This window comes from Nematolebias whitei, chromosome 6 (genome assembly GCF_014905685.2).
Source record: "Nematolebias whitei isolate Nwh7 chromosome 6, NemWhi1, whole genome shotgun sequence".
Taxonomy (NCBI): domain Eukaryota; kingdom Metazoa; phylum Chordata; class Actinopteri; order Cyprinodontiformes; family Rivulidae; genus Nematolebias; species Nematolebias whitei.
In genome coordinates, this window is record NC_056503.1 from 46,663,401 (window position 1) to 46,679,333 (window position 15,933).

Here is a 15,933-nt window from a genome sequence, read left to right on the forward strand (position 1 = left end):
GTCCATCTGTCCGTCCATCTGTCCATCCATCAGTCCATCTGTCAATCAGTCCATCTGTCCGTCCGTGTTGTGAGGTGGACGGGTTAAAATAATTGTGTGGTACCGACTTCCATTTTGGTGTGTGGCTGCATCGAGGCGTAAGAAAGTTCACTATTAAAAACTGGGTTGCCACGTCAAAATCCAAGATGGCTGCTGCCATATATAGATGTAAACCAACCACCCTGATCATTTGAGGAAACTATGCTTTCTAGTTTTATGTTGATTAAAAGTATAGTTTCCTCAAATGATTGGGGTGGCCTAAGATTAATCTATGGGGGCCAAGGCCACCATTGGCCACCCCCTGGCTCCTCCACTGCACCTCGTGGTGGATAAAATGTCTCCTTCCACTCGCAAAGATCCGTCACTCTGCTCTCGAACAAGAAAACAAACCTTCTGTTCTTCACAGTGTAACTCCTCCCCACTTGAGCACCTTGAATAAAAACATTTAGGTTTACTTCGTTCTCTGTCCCAGTCCAGAAAAACCCTCATCATGTAAACTACAAACATTCACCATTCGAAGGCCTCAGTGACGGGGACGTGGGCTCGTTAACGTTGTTGTTTATGTTGAAACCAGTAATCGACTTGTATCCTTCAGGTGTTTCTTCATAACAGGATGGATGGAAGAGAGCGGGACATGTTTCAGATCCTAAAAGACATTTCGCCTCTCATCCGAAAGCTTTACTAACCCTGAGAAAGAATGAAAAAATATATAAATTATCAAGAGGGCATGTTTTGCCTCAACCACGTAACCAACGCTAACTAAAGAGCGACCATTTGTCTTCAAAGTCATTTTCCATGAGTAGATCCATTCGTAGGTGAGGAATGTGAAAACAATGTTCACGTTTGAACAGCAACATCAGACACTTTAAACTGGAACGATTGAAAATGTGAGAACTTTATTATTGGTAGCATTTTACTGAACACCCCACCCCTCCTCCTAAACCTGGTTCTGATGGAGGTTTCTTCCTGTCAAAAGGGAGTTTTTCCTCTCCACTGTCTCCTTCGTGCTCGCTCGGGATGGGAGACTGTGACAGAGTGAAGATCCAACACAATCATCTGCTTCATTAGATGGAGAACTTTATCACTGTATAAGTCGCACCTTTTTGCATAAATTTCATGCCTGCGACCTGTACAGAGAAGAGACGCAGAGTTAGATCAACATCGTCAGGCCAGGACTCTGCGGTCTACACTCATCTCCAGGCCAGCGGTCACTCTTTCAGGGATGAAGATGTTCACATCCTGGATAGAGAGGAACGATGGTTTGAGAGAGGAGTAAAGGAGGCCATCTTTGCGAAAAGACACCGTCCATCGTTAAACAGGGGTGGAGGCCTCCAGGTTCAACTGTCCCCCCTTACAATGCTGTGATTGCTAGTATCACTCAGCCCTCTGTGAACAGTAAACAGCCATCAGTGTGCTAATGACCCATTGTTAGGCTGATGGTCCTTCTTGACCATGTGATCAGCTGGTTTTGGTTGTCAGCAGCAAAACTGGTTAATCCACTCTGAGAAGGTGCTATTTATAAGACTGACTGAATACAGCTCCTCAGACTGAGGAAGTCTCTCGGATGAGAGACGAAACGTTTCTACAATTTTTGTTTTTGTGAATGTCCAAAGGACCAGACTTAACTTTTTTAGATTGAACACTACCATTTTCAGCCACTAGCTGGAGCTTGAGTAATATGACAAGCCATGTGTCTCATTAATAGGTGAAAGTGGTTATTAATGAGACACTTGGCTTGCCATACCAAGCCACCTTCATCTCGCTCCAGAACTCCTGGAGCAAATGTCAAATCATCTGCATTTCTTCGCGCCGCTCGGGTGAAATGCAGCTGATTTGACCATTAAAGTGCATTTATTAAGGAAAAGTTCAACTGAGACACACATTTACATTTAGGTGGTTATCTTGTTAAATTCTTGTTAAAGTCCTCCCGTGCACGCTCCCTCAGCTGCCATTTGGCAGCCAATCAATTTTTGGCACAACACCAACCCACATTTCCAGGTGTTCAGCGATGAAGCATAACAAACGCAACGCATCAGTAGTGACACATAATAGATGCAGCGTCTACTGCGATGCCACTTATTTATGTTTTTTTTCCACTTTATTCAACATATTTGGACTGATGCGACTTTTACGTACACTTATACTTATCAGGTCTCTCTTGTAAATGAGCGCCTGTGGCTCAATGGGGTCTAAATAAAGGCTGAATGAATGAATATGGTAGTGCGACGTGTACGGCAGCAAGTACGGTAATTGTCGTATTTAATATATGTGAATATTTTTTACAGTGCCCTGAGATAACTGCTGTTGGGACTTGGATCTACAGAAATAAACTGAAACTGAGTTCTTCCATTCTGCTCTTTGGCTCAATAAAAACGAGGAAATAGAGTCTGGGATTGCTCATTATGGAAATTTGATCAGATAAGATGAAGGGAGGAGGGAGAAGGAGATAACAGGCCTGGCAGCTGTGAGTGATGGGAAGATGGAGAATAGATTTAAAAAGGCCAACCCGTCCTCCATCCTCTTCAAGGTCAGGGTAAATTACTGTCCACTTGGGTTTCCCACAATCCATCAGTGCAGCTCTGTGCAGCAGGACCTGGTTAGTCTCAGGACCAGCATGTTGGGGTGCTGCACGACATGTGACAGGTGGTCTTCTGGTGTTTACAAATGTATCTTCTGCATTTCCTGGTGGTGTTACCATACACACACAGATTTGTCTTGCTATCTTTACGTGGACTTTGCATTGATTTCCGTTCATTTTTCATTAATTTCTATAGCCTAACCCTGTCCCTTACCCGAAACCAAACCCCTAGCCCACCAACGACATTTGAACCTTATGGGGACCGGGCTTTGGTCCTCACAAAGTAACATAAACAAGTATAAACAAGCACACACACATTCAGACCAGTTCTGAACAGAAGGAGGTGACGTTTCGTAGGTCAGAGGGTCCGGAGTCGAGGAGCAGAGCGGCCAGAGAGGAGGAGGAGATCTGAGGGAGCAGGAGGGGCTGGAGATCTGCAGGTCAGATACATCTGGAGAGGCGAGATTGTGTCGTTCCCAGAGACACTTGGTGGAGTTGAACCTTTGACTCTCTTGTTGGAGGACGCTGCCTGCTCAAACCACTGAGCTACAGCCGCCCAGGTTGTTGTTGTTGTTTTGTTTGTTTGTTTGTTTGTTTTTTATGCTTGGCTCTTTTTACTCCTCAGTGTCCTGAGTGAGCTGAGGTTGCCAAATGTAGCCCGGATCAGGTCCAAAAGGTTCTGCTTATTGGAAGGATCCTTGCATGGTGGAGAAGCGGTGAATCAGCAGCTGATGATAAAAACAGCCAACAGATCGATCTGGTTCTGTTTGGATGATAACTGGGCTGTTAGTGGTCAGATGGTCATAAATTTGGTCTAACTTTAACCACCTGACTTCAGGCCTAAATCTTCCTGAAACACATTTTAGCTGCTAAAAACAGCTAAAAACAGCTAAACAAATAAAAGAGTTTGTAGTTGAAGCCTAAAAACATCAATTAAAGAAGGAAACATTGATTTTTATCAGCGTAGACGATGTGGGAGGGAGTGGAGGCGCAGAGGTTAGAGAAGGTGGACCTGTGATTGGAAGATCGAAGGTTCAACTCCCAATACCGACAACATCAAAACGTGGGTGGGAAAGGTGAAGCACCTACACCTGCCTCAACTCTTGTTTTTCCCACTCTGGGCCCTTGAGCAAGGCTCTTAACCCTTAACCCCCACCATCTGCTCCCCTGGAAGCCCAGGGTGGCAGCTGTGCTCCACCCAGAGTGTGGTAGCTCGGTGGTTTGTGGTAGCGTCAAGAAGTTCATCTGGTGTAAAAATAATTGCCACGTCTTCGTGCGACTTAGTTCACTGTGGCGACCCCTGAAGAAGGAGCAGCCGAAAGAAGAAGAAAAATCAGCTCGTAGACGATGTGATTATTGTAAATCAAAGGTTTGATACAAAACATTAAATATTATTTCCTTTATTCATCTAAGTTGTTTCTTGTTCTTCTGTCAAATCAAATTGGATGTTTCGTTACAAACAATGCCACGTTCTGCGTCGTGTAACAGGCCGAGAAAAAAATCAAACACTGATTTCTTACGTTCATCATTTCATTTAAACCACGCGTGTTCTGATTTATCAAAAAGAAACTAAAGAAACTGCATTTCATGTGAAAAACTTGAAACTAAGCTGTTAAAGCTAAAAGAAGCACAACACGAGCTAAAAGCTGCAGAATGCGTGGGGAGTGGTGGCGCAGAGGTTAGAAGATGGGCCTGTGATCGGAAAGTCGCAGGTTCAACTCTCGGTACCGTCAACATAAAAAAAATGTGGGTGGAAAAGGTGAAGCACCCACACCTCCCTCCACCCTCATTCACCCCACCCTGGGCCCCTGAGCAAGGCCCTTAACCCCCACCATCTTCTCCCTAAACAGGTCTCTCTTGAAAATGAGTTCTCGTGGCTCAATGAGACGACCTGGATAAATAAAAATAAAATGAAAACTGCTACAGAGGTCAACGCTGCGTGTGTTTGTGGGCTGCAGGAGAAGGAGGTGACCATCACTATGCCCAACGGGGAAACGTCAGTGGCGACGGTTCGGATCTGGAATGAAACGGTTTCTAATCTGACTCTCATGGCTCTGGGCTCCAGCGCTCCGGAGATCCTGCTGTCTGTCATAGAGGTAAACACCCCCGCTCCACTTAACCACCGTTCAAACCCCGTCACCTTCACTAGAACCGCTGTATGGGACTGTTTTTATTCCCATTTTTGTAATCTGTGTTCTCTTTCCTGCTGACCCCCCCCACCACCACCTGAACCTCTGCAGGTGTGTGGTCATGAATTCAAGGCCGGTCAGCTGGGTCCGGGGACCATCGTTGGCAGCGCCGCCTTCAACATGTTTGTGATCATTGGGATCTGTGTGTGGGTGATCCCGGACGGCCAGTCACGTAAAATCAAGCATCTCAGGGTGTTCTTCATCACCGCCTTCTGGAGCATCTTTGCCTACATCTGGCTTTACCTCATCCTGGCCATCATATCTCCGGGCATTGTGGAGGTGAGTCAACGCAGGTGGACGGTAGGAAGACACGCGTGTGTCTTTTTAACAGTCCGCACTAGGTGCAGCGTCAGCTGTCTCACCCAGGGCCAGATTAACACGTCGCTGTACCCTGGGCAACAATCTTCAAGGGCCCCATCATCACGACCCCAGAATCACCATAATCAGGCAAAATACAGAATAAATAACCATAATACATAGTAAATATACTTAAAATTCCAACTATCAAGTATATTTTTATGTATAAAAATCCAAATGCTCATAGAACTATAAAAGCCATGTCCTCTTGTAGTTGAGCGTACCTTGAACACCACATGACACCATGTGTGTACTTGTTTAGCAACATGTTGGCCTTTAGAGTCAGAAGCATTTGTAATGTGATGGTGGGGGGGGGGGGGGGGGGGGGAAACAAAAAGGTAGGGGGGGGGTCTGGGGGTCCTCCCCCTGAAAATTTTGAATAAAGTAGATGCCATTTCCTGCATTCTGGTGTATTTTAACTGGTTGTTAAACATCTAGTTTTACAAACACAAGTAAACACTTGATTCAATAAATATTTTAGAGCTAATGGCACAACAAGAAGTAACCTGACCAACAGCTGATTCAATTAATTAAAAATATCATTATATATTCAAAGGTCACGATTTGATTCCCACATTAAAATTAAATGACTGTAACTTAGTTGATTTCAAATTCATAAGATTTTCAATGAATGTTTGCAACAAAGAGTTTACTGATTATAACAAAGATTCCTTTAAGAAACCTCCTAATATAAATCATATAATGATTTCTGCTCATTCTAAATTTATCAAATGGCCTAAATCTCCTAAAGTGAAAGAGAATCATTTGAAAATAATAAATAAGATACATTTTGTAGCCATGTTTCTTGAAAGATGATTTAAATTTGATGTTGATTTGTGTGCCTTTTGTAAATTGTAGTGAACTAGGCCTAAGGTCAGGATTTGACCTTAAGGACCATATGGGACAGAAACTGTCATTTCATTGATTTGAATCCAGAAATACAGGTGGACCCATCCTGAGACTTTCTTTCTTGAATTAATCAAGTGAAAGAAGACTACTTTTCTATTATCATTACTATTTTACAAATGTTTGATAATCAAAGTGTTTTTAGTTCAAACCATTTTAGATGTTACAGTGAACTAATCATTTTTAATTAACTGTGAAACAGTAACAATGATTTTTAATCCTCATGCAAAGTTAGAATTCATGTTAAGGTCTGTTACAGAGTAATTATGCATTTTCTGATTTTCTGTCTTTGAATGAGCAGGGTAAGTTGGTCCAAGGTTGGAGTCAAACGCAGACAAGTGTTGGAACGAGCTGTCATGTTTTTAAATCCTCTCAGACGTAAATAGAGAAGCTGGCACCTGTTGGCACCTGTTTTCCGCCAACTCGTCCAAACATTTCTCTCTCTGTCTCTAAAACATTTTCAATCTGTTCCATAACATTCTTGCTGTTTTTCTGACTCCTAGTGACCTCTTACGTCACAAAACACACCCCTGTCTGGTCGATATTGACCAATCAGAAACTCCCAAATGAACCGGAAATAGAGCTCTTTAAAATGTCGGTACTTCCTAGTTCAAGAAAGTGTCGAGGAGAGTCGGGTGGAGAGTTTGCAGAAGTCCAGTCGCTTCAGGCTCCGGCTTCAGTCGTTGCAGCTCCCGTGCTGGGAAACAGGAAAATCCTGACATGACCACAGAGCTCTTCCGAGTCTTATGGGATTATAACATCTTCCACCTCTGGGTGGAACTCTGACGGACTCCACTCATGTGAAGTCCACTCGTGAGGTGAATTTGTGTCAAATAAGTACCGTCACTACTTCGAACGATTCACAGCTGTTCCTACGGAGACGCTGAAAGGGTGCGTTGAATGGACTTTCGTACCAGTGGAGACATCTCCAGGTAAAAGAGTTGATTTATACCACCTAAGTGTACTGGGGAAGAAGCTGAGAAAAACCCGGAGAGTGCTGTTCTGATGCTAACACAAACAAACCCCCTCACCCATCTTTTTCTCCCTCTAAACTTCATCTTTCCATCTTTAAAATTCTTCTATCAGGTAGAAATCATTCCAGATAATTTAGAAATGTCTGTGTAAAGTTCTCAACCACCGCCGTGTGGTCAATCAAAATTGTACAGCTTGCTAGAATTAGCCATGTTGTTATTTTCCATATTTTGCCAATTAATGTAAATGTGTGATGTGTTAAACTTTGATTCTGTTAATAAATGACCCACTGTCGTTGGTGAGTCAAAGATAATTAACGTCTCACGTTACATTTCTAAATTCAATGCACATTATATACGGTCCAGAAAAATGAAAGAATCCGTTTAATTTATGAATATATCTCATGCATATGTTCATCTACAAAATCACAAGATGAATCCCTCGAGCATTAAAAAAAAATATGTCAATACAAAGTGTTTGGTCAGACATCAGAAACTGGATTAATCTCAAACTTAAAATTCCTTCATTTGATGCTGATGACATTTTACTTTATGTGGATAACTTAAGCTCAGCTTTCTCTGATGCCATAAATATAGTTGTACTTATAGCAAAGTACCACATTCACTGTAGTAAGAAGGATAATAAGCCCTCCTTCCTGTTTTATGAACGATTTTAAGTCATATCATTCTTCATTAAGTAGATTAAAAACTGCTAGAATCATCTCACAACAGATAAAAACTTATTGTTTTAATTAAAACAATGTTTTCCAATAGTTGCGCTCCTTTTGTTTTTTATTTATTTAATTTTTTTGCGTTTATTTTTTCTCTTTCATTATTGTTTGAAATGTAGTTATGACACCCTTCACGAGTTTGCATTTATATTTTGTTGCATTGTTCTGTTTGGTGTTGTTAATAAAGTTCTAGAAAAAAACACTGATGGGATTGTCAGCAGGTAAGGGGCGTTTACCTTCGGGACACATTGAGGTCGTTGATTGGTCAGTTACTGACACGCCTACTGGATTGATTGACAGGCTGCGCCGTCGAGGATCTCGCTCAATGCAAAAAAAAAAAACCACGAGAGCTGCAGCAGCCGCGCTGGGAGGAGGCCGGGCGGCCCAAATGAAGCGGGAGCGCAGCGGTCTCCGTGTGCAGCGCAGGGGGCTCCATGTAAAGCAGGAAATAACCAGATATTTTGCTTGTGCCCTCACTGCCCTGGGCCCCTTAGAGATCGTGGGCCCCTGCGCACTTGCCCAGTTGCCCATATGGTTAATCCGGCCTTGGTCTCACCTCTGTGTGATACCAACACAAACGGGTTTTAGTCCTGAATGTTCAGTAGATCTGACCCTGCTCCTGATCGTTTGGGAACCTCAGGGTCTGGTCTCTGCTTTCTGTGGATGATGTGGTTCTGTTCAAGTCGTGAGCTTCAGGAAGCACTGGGCTGGTTCGAGTGTGAAGCAGCTGGGACAGAAGTCAGATCCTCAAAGTCTGAGGTCGTATTCCACCTGGAAAAGGTGGACTGTTGTATATATGGTTGAAGGGGAGGCTCTGCCTCAAGCGGAGAATAGGAGACTTGTTCCTGAGGGAGATAAAGATGGGTCGACGTATCAGGATCTCGTCCACAGTAATGAGGGTGTTGCTTTGGTCTGTCATGGTGAAGAAGGAGCTGAGCTAAAAGGCAAAGCTTTCTATAAACTGGTTCCTCACCTATGGTCATGAGTTATGGATCATGACCAACACATTAAAATCCTGTATACAAGCATCAGAAATGAGCTTTCCCTGTAGGGTGGCCATGCTCAGCCTTAAATATAAGATCAGGAGCTTGAAGGAGAACAGCTGCTCCTCCTCATCAAAGAGCGTTAGCTGAGGTTGTTCAGACATCTGATAAAGATACATCCTCCTGGGTGACTCCCTCTAAAGGTTTTCTGAACGTGTTTTCCAATGGAAAAGGACACCTGGGGAGATCCAAAATTTACTGGAGGGACTATATGTCTCCTCTGGCCTGGAAACACCTCAGGATCCTCCAGAAGGAGCTGCAGAGTGTCACTGGGGAGAGGAAGGTTAGGATTTTCCTCCTGGACTCAAACAGACCATGGATGAGCAGGAAGTGGAGGGATATTCATGACAGATTTGGTCAATTATGTTCTTCTACAGCTACAGTCATCCTAGGAATACCTCAAGGCTCTGTTCTTGGTCCTAAGTTCTATTTCAGTCTATTCAAAGATTCCTTTAGTCTAACTACCTCCCCACCAGACTGTAAAAAACTGTTTGGGTTTTTGTTTGTTTGTTTGTTTATTTGTTTTGTCTACTTTCAATGTAACTTATCAATAGGTCTCATAAAAGCGGTTGTATTAAAATTTGTAAATAAAACGTTGTGTGTGATGAACAACATTCTGGTCATGTGATACAGGCTACAGAAGGCCCTGTTTTGTTGCGTTTCAGGTGTGGGAAGCCCTGGTGACGCTGCTCTTCTTCCCAGTGTGTGTCATCCTGGCTTGGATCGCCGACCGCCGTCTGCTTTTCTACAAGTACATGGGCAAGCGTTACCGTGCTGACAAGCGCCACGGCATCGTCGTGGAAACCGAGGGGGACTTGACCCCCAGCAAGGGCGGTATGGAGTTGATGATAGATGGCAAACTCACACCTGGAGGGGGCGCCATGGTTCCAGCTGAAAACTGTGGGGGCGGCGCTCAGGATGGCACAGCGGGAGCCGCCACCAACAGCTTCGGTGCGGCAGCGGGAGCCACAGGGAGCAACCTACCCAACTCCAGCAGCACGATGGTCAACATGGAGGGCGGGAAGGAGCTGGACGAGAGCCGCAAAGAGGTGAGACACAAAGAGCTGCTCAGGGAAAGGAGAAAGAATCCATTAACAACTGTAGTTACTGTCAGATTAAGGTCTATATTTATTATTTACCAGGGATTTCAATAATGTACCAGCTTTCCATTCTGGTTTTTACTTGTATCACACTCAACATTCCTTCAGTCTGTTTTTAATTATATTTTTTTTTCTTTTGGGAAGATGAAGGAGCTCACCTCTCGCAAGTTCAATCGAAGGAAACGGGACTTCTTTTTGATTCCTGAAGACGTTCCTCCTTCATCTCAGGAGCTTCCTCAGTTCATTAAGCTCATGGGATGAAAAGCGAAACATCTTGAAGCATCTCATAGGAGTCCACCTGATTTGACTGAACCTTTGACGACTGAGAATCTGCTCCAACATTCAGTGTTGAATATTGTTTGTTGTTAATATTTCCTATTTATGAGCTCATCCTAATAATCAGATTAAGAAAAGTCTGGACAGACTCATCAACCTAACCTAAAATCATAATTCTGTAGCAAAACATGTCGTGAAATATCTTATTGTTTAAGTGGAGGGCGCAGTGATCCATGATAATCTCTTAAGTCCTGGGAAAACATCTAGCAGCAGCTTGCTCGGCCAGACTTGCTCCCAATTCATATGTTTATTTTACCTTTTCATACAAATTTAATTTAAACGTTTCCCATATCAAGAACTAAACTTTGCATCTGTTGGCAACTAACTGGTGAACGGTTTAACAAATTTACCCTCAAAATAGTTACAGAAGAGTTCTCCTTTGACGGACAACTCGCAAGGCAACAGAATGTCCAGGTCCCAAAACCACACTGATGATAAAAACAGGTTATTGAAACGTGACTCAAATCTGCCTGTCTTCATTTCTGAAGAGCACTCCAGTTGATTAAACCATAATGGTAATCATGGGAGTGGTCACCATGGAGGATGCAGTGGAGGTGGACATTAAAACAAGGTGCATGTCCCAACAGTGCTGCAAGCTGCACACGCAGCTTTATTATTTTGTTCACAAAATGCAGTAAAACAGTCACTTGGTCACAAACACTCGGTTCGGAGACCACAGCTGAACATTTATGTTTTCTCACACACTGAGTCACCGGCTGGTCTCCAACAGTCGCAGCTTGGTGATGGTCTGCCTTGTTGCTGCACAGTTACCTCATCAAGTCATGAATCACTTCCAGTTTCATCAATCCAGAAATGGATGCACACGTTGTTTTATTTTCTGAAATTTAGATTCATCTTTTATCGGATTAAAAACAATGAAAATGTGTCCAGTCGTTGTAAAAATGGCAAACTAAAGATTTTTCGGACCACGATTTCACTTTGAATCTTCAGCCTGGTAAATTATCGGCTCCGTGCAACTTTAAGGAGGCGGGGCACTGAGTTTGTTTACTCGTGATGTTTAGTGTAAATCTTGAAACGTGCTTGTGTTTCATCCTGCAGGTGATTCGCATCCTGAAGGAGCTGAAGCAGAAATATCCTGACAAAGAGCTGGACCAGCTGGTGGAGCTGGCCAACTACTACGCTCTGCTGCACCAGCAGAAGAGCAGAGCCTTCTACCGCGTCCAGGTAACGCACCTGTCGCCCGTCCAGCAGCCTCTGAGGGCAGCTGTCAAACAGAGCGGGAGCCACAAAAACATGCATATTAGTTTAATTAACCAAAGCTTTTGTTTTAGAAGCGTGATTCATAACTTGAAATGAGCTCCTAACGATTTCCGTTCCTCTCGTCTTTCTACCTCGAGGCGACTCGAATGATGATTGGAGCCGGGAACGTCCTGAAGAAGCACGCCGCCGACCACGCGCGCCGCGCCGCCGCCACAGACGAGGAGGCGGCGGAGGAAGACGACCTGGCCGTCTGCAGCCACATCTCGTTTGAGAGCGCCCACAGTCAGTGCATGGAGAACTGCGGGACCCTCACTCTGGCCGTCGTCTGTCAAGGTAGAGCGGAGACGAGTCGCAGCGTGTCAACGCCTTCTTTTCCTGTTTTTTGTTCAGTTTTCCGTTTTGGAAAGTCAGCGACTTCTGCTCACTTTGTGCTTCCTTAACCATCTTACGTCAGCACGTTCAGCTCGTTCAGGTTTTTGTAACTTTTCAAAATATTTAAGGTTTTTAAACGTTTTCTCCACAGAAGTACATTAAAGCCTCATTCCTTCAATAACAACCTGCTTCAATAAACCAACTCTATTTTTGTCTTCTGATGCTGCTGTTCTGCTCCTTTTAGCCTTTAGCTACCCTTTTGATACTTTATTTTTTAGCCAGTCTTTTGCTAGTTTTAGCTTCTAGTGAGCCTTTTGCTTCCTTTAACCTTTAGGTCCAAAGTTCTTTATTGTCATTCGCATCACATGTGGTGCATGAGGTGGAATGAAATTGTGTACTGAAGGTCCCAGTTACACCCAAAAATAGCAAAAGTATGAAAAAGAAACAGTATACAAGGATCTATGATATACAGTACGCTAAATCAGGGGTTCCCAAACTTTTCCATGCCATGCCCCCCCCCCAAACAGCATGAACGTGCCCCCCCCCGCAAACCCACGAACAATGCTACAAAATATGTAAAGAAACATCAGCTTTTAGATTGTTTTAACTTTTATTCACTATATACAATTAATTATTACTGCTGAGCATAAAAATGTTATTAACCAACACGTTTTAAACACTGTTTTACATTCCCATTGAAAAAAACAACGTTTCAACAAACTGTTGACCAGAAGAACAAAACAAAATAAATCTAACTTCTCTCTCAAGCGTCTTTATCTGGAAATGACAGATACAGATTGCCCTAGTGGACAATGTTTATTATTATTATTACTATTTTATTTATTTATTTATTTTGCTTTTTTTTTTTTTTTTTTTATCTTTTTCTTTCCAGCTTTCTGGGCATCCCCTAGTGCCCCCTGGTGGCCCCCCAGGGGGCCGCGGCCCCCATTAAAAAAAAAAAACTGTGCTAAATGATAATAACAATAATTTTAGCTTTCATTTTGATACATTTATTGTTTCTGCAGGCTTTAGCTTCATTCTGCATCTTTTAACTCAAACAACTCGGCACTCAGTATTCACTCTGAATTTTTTACAGAAAATAGCATTTAAAACTTTCCAACACAAAAAAAGTATAAAAATTAATGTATACCAGGATATAAGAATACATTTTTATTCCTATTTTAATCCCTTTATTGTCATTTATATATATTGTTGTAATACATCACATATATTGTTGTAAGAAACAAGAATATATGTGAGAAATGTTTAATCTGAATTAATTACTTTAATGCAAATAGTAATTTTCAAAGACATGCTCACTCTGGATTACATTTAATCTTCATTTGTTGGTGTGAGGTTTTAATTTTTCTTAATAAACTGTTAATAACTTCCTCATCAGAAGCAGAAGTGTGTTCAATCCAGCATAAAGTTCCTAAAGTTCTTGACTTTACAATATTTTATCTGTGCGGTTTAGGAGGCCTTGAAGAGAACACCTTCTATGTGGACTACAGAACTGAGGACGGTTCGGCCAACGCCGGGTCGGATTATGATTACAGCGAGGGAACGCTGGTGTTCAAACCCGGAGACACTCGGAAAGAGATCAAGGTGAGTTCCCTCGAGAGCTTCGGGCGCTGCGCTTTGCTCCACGCACCTCCTGGAAGATGAAACCAGACGTCCGAGCGAGGAGGCCGGATGTGAAGCTATCGGGTGGCGTCAGGTTTAGGTTTTCAGGGTCATGTCTCCAGGGTGGACTTTCACGTTGACTTGTGCTGAACACGGCAGCTCATGTCCGAGAGAAGAGATCAGCATGTCTGAAATCTGTTTTCACTGATCCATCTGTCCTTACAGCTGCTGTGAGAGCAGTGAGAGGACCGACTCCAGCTCTCTGATGAGCTTCTATAAGAGACATTGATCCTCAGGAAACTTCTTCTCTAAAACACAGACCAATCAAAGCATGACGTTGTGTTTGATGACCTTCAAAGAGTTGCCACTGTTGCCTTTTCTCTCACACAAACAGCTGTTTAGTTCAGTGATGTAAACAACTGAGGTTCCACTATGGATGTGTTTGAAACCAGCGGCTGGCCGCCTGACAGCACTGGTGACTCAGAGTCCATCAGACTGGGTTCAACTTAATGCAGCTGCTTAAAACTCAGTCTTTAAGACTTGTGAACGATCTGCTGGAAACGTTGCAGAGTTTCAGGTGTTGCTTGTAGAAACGTTACACGTGCACGCAGCGGTGCTCTGATCGCCCTCACTTTTCAGGCGAAATGTTGAGTTCTCATGTCGGGTCACTCCTGGCGTTGATTCTTGTATTCAGCGACACGCACCTTTGTTACAGTTGGTCTGCTCGCACGAACTGCTGCCGTTCTCAGCGATTTCACGTTTGAGAAACCGGCACCTGTTGAAAAGTTTCAGTTTCTGAAACGCAGCAGAAACGCTGCAGTTTCACATAAACTGGACCTGAGACTTTGGCCCCGGTGCGGGAGACGGGCTTTACTTCACGGAGGTTCAAGAACAGAGTTCTGAACAGGATGGCTGCAGGAAAGATATGCAAGATAGACACAAAAAAATATATGAAAAAATTATACATCTGCGGCTCCAGCCTGCACTGTCCAGAACTGAATTCAAAATCTTACTTCTAACCTACAAAGCCCTCAACAACCTAGCTCCATCTTATATTACAGATCTTATTGTTCCATATTTTCCTAACAGAGCACTTCGCTCTCAGACTGCAGGCTTACTCGTGGTTCCTAGAGTTTCCAAAAGCAGAATGGGAGGAAGATCCTTCAGTTCTCAGGCTCCTCTCTTGTGGAACTTCCAGTTTCTGTCCGTGAGGCTGACACATGGTCCAGTTTGAAGACGGAGATTAAAACTTTCTTTTATGATAAATCCTATAGTTAGGGTTGACTTGTTATGCTGCTTAGACTACTAGAGGACAAATTGACCTCGTTTCCTTAAATGAATTGTTAAAATTTAATAGTTTTCATTTGATACTATTTCTATCTTAACATGTGATTCTTGACCTGCCATTGTGTATCTGTTCCTCTCAAACCCTGCTGGTTGAAGCAGATGGTCCTCTTGTCCTGATCCTGGTTCTGCTAAAAGTTTCTTCCTCATGAGGGAGTTTTCCTTTCCACTGTCGCCTTCATGTTTGCTCAAGATGATAGTTCTGTGATGGAGTTAAACTCAAAGCTGCTCCTCAGATAAATAACGTTAAATTATTATTTTTATATGAATGTTGCTGTTCAGTCCCTGAGTCGACTTCTGTTGTGACTTGGCGCTTTATAAATAAACTGAACTGAATTGTCTAAAGACCTCTCAAAATATAGTTAATAACTATTTTACAAACTAGTTTGACTGTGCCTGCCTTCATTTCTCATGTGTCCTCAGTAGACTGAACCGTAAACGTGGGGCGGTTCACGGTTATGTTGTGGGAGGAGTTAGGAGCAGCATAATAATATGCACAACCTAAAAGTCACATTTTAAAGTCACCAACATGAGAACAGGCCATGGTTTTTAGCAGCAAAGTTTGAACAAAGATCTTTAAAAGAGCGAAACAAAGTTGGAACAAATGTTCAAAAGACGGTCAACAAAAAGCCGGAGCAGTTCGAACAAATAAAGTTCATCTTTAACGTTCGCTCTCATCCGTCTGCAGGTCGGGATAATCGACGACGACATATTTGAAGAAGACGAGCACTTCTTCGTCCGGCTGCTCAACCTGCGCATCGGTGACGCCGAGGGGATGTTTGAAAGCGACGAGGCGGGCGCCGCTCCCAAGGCTCGCCTGGTCGAGCCCCTGGTTGCCACGGTGACCATCCTGGACGACGACCACGCCGGCATCTTCACGTTCAGCGAGCGCACGTTGCGTGTGAGCGAGAGCGTGGGAACCATGGAGGTGACGGTGGTGCGGAACTCAGGCGCTCGCGGCACCGTCATCCTGCCGTACTACACGGAGTGCGGCACCGCCAAGGCTGGGGAGGACTACGAGGAGGCGCGAGGAGAGCTGGAGTTCACCAATGATCAGACCACGTGAGTCCACGAGATGCTCCTCGTTAGATGATCAGCTGAAGGTCAGTGCTCCTCGTTAGAT

At 43.5% G+C, this 15,933-nt stretch overlaps 1 protein-coding gene across 1 annotated transcript in view; it reads left to right on the forward strand.

The window, feature by feature from the left end:
• Positions 1-15,933, forward strand: part of slc8a2b (solute carrier family 8 member 2b) — a 156,396-nt gene that overhangs the window by 18,394 nt on the left and 122,069 nt on the right. Inside the window, exons 3-9 of the mRNA XM_037677693.1 lie at positions 4,576-4,713; positions 4,858-5,085; positions 9,480-9,863; positions 11,310-11,435; positions 11,609-11,804; positions 13,318-13,448; positions 15,499-15,872. Of these exons, the coding sequence (XP_037533621.1) occupies positions 4,576-4,713; positions 4,858-5,085; positions 9,480-9,863; positions 11,310-11,435; positions 11,609-11,804; positions 13,318-13,448; positions 15,499-15,872 (1,577 nt within the window). The remainder of the gene's footprint in view (positions 1-4,575; positions 4,714-4,857; positions 5,086-9,479; positions 9,864-11,309; positions 11,436-11,608; positions 11,805-13,317; positions 13,449-15,498; positions 15,873-15,933) is intronic.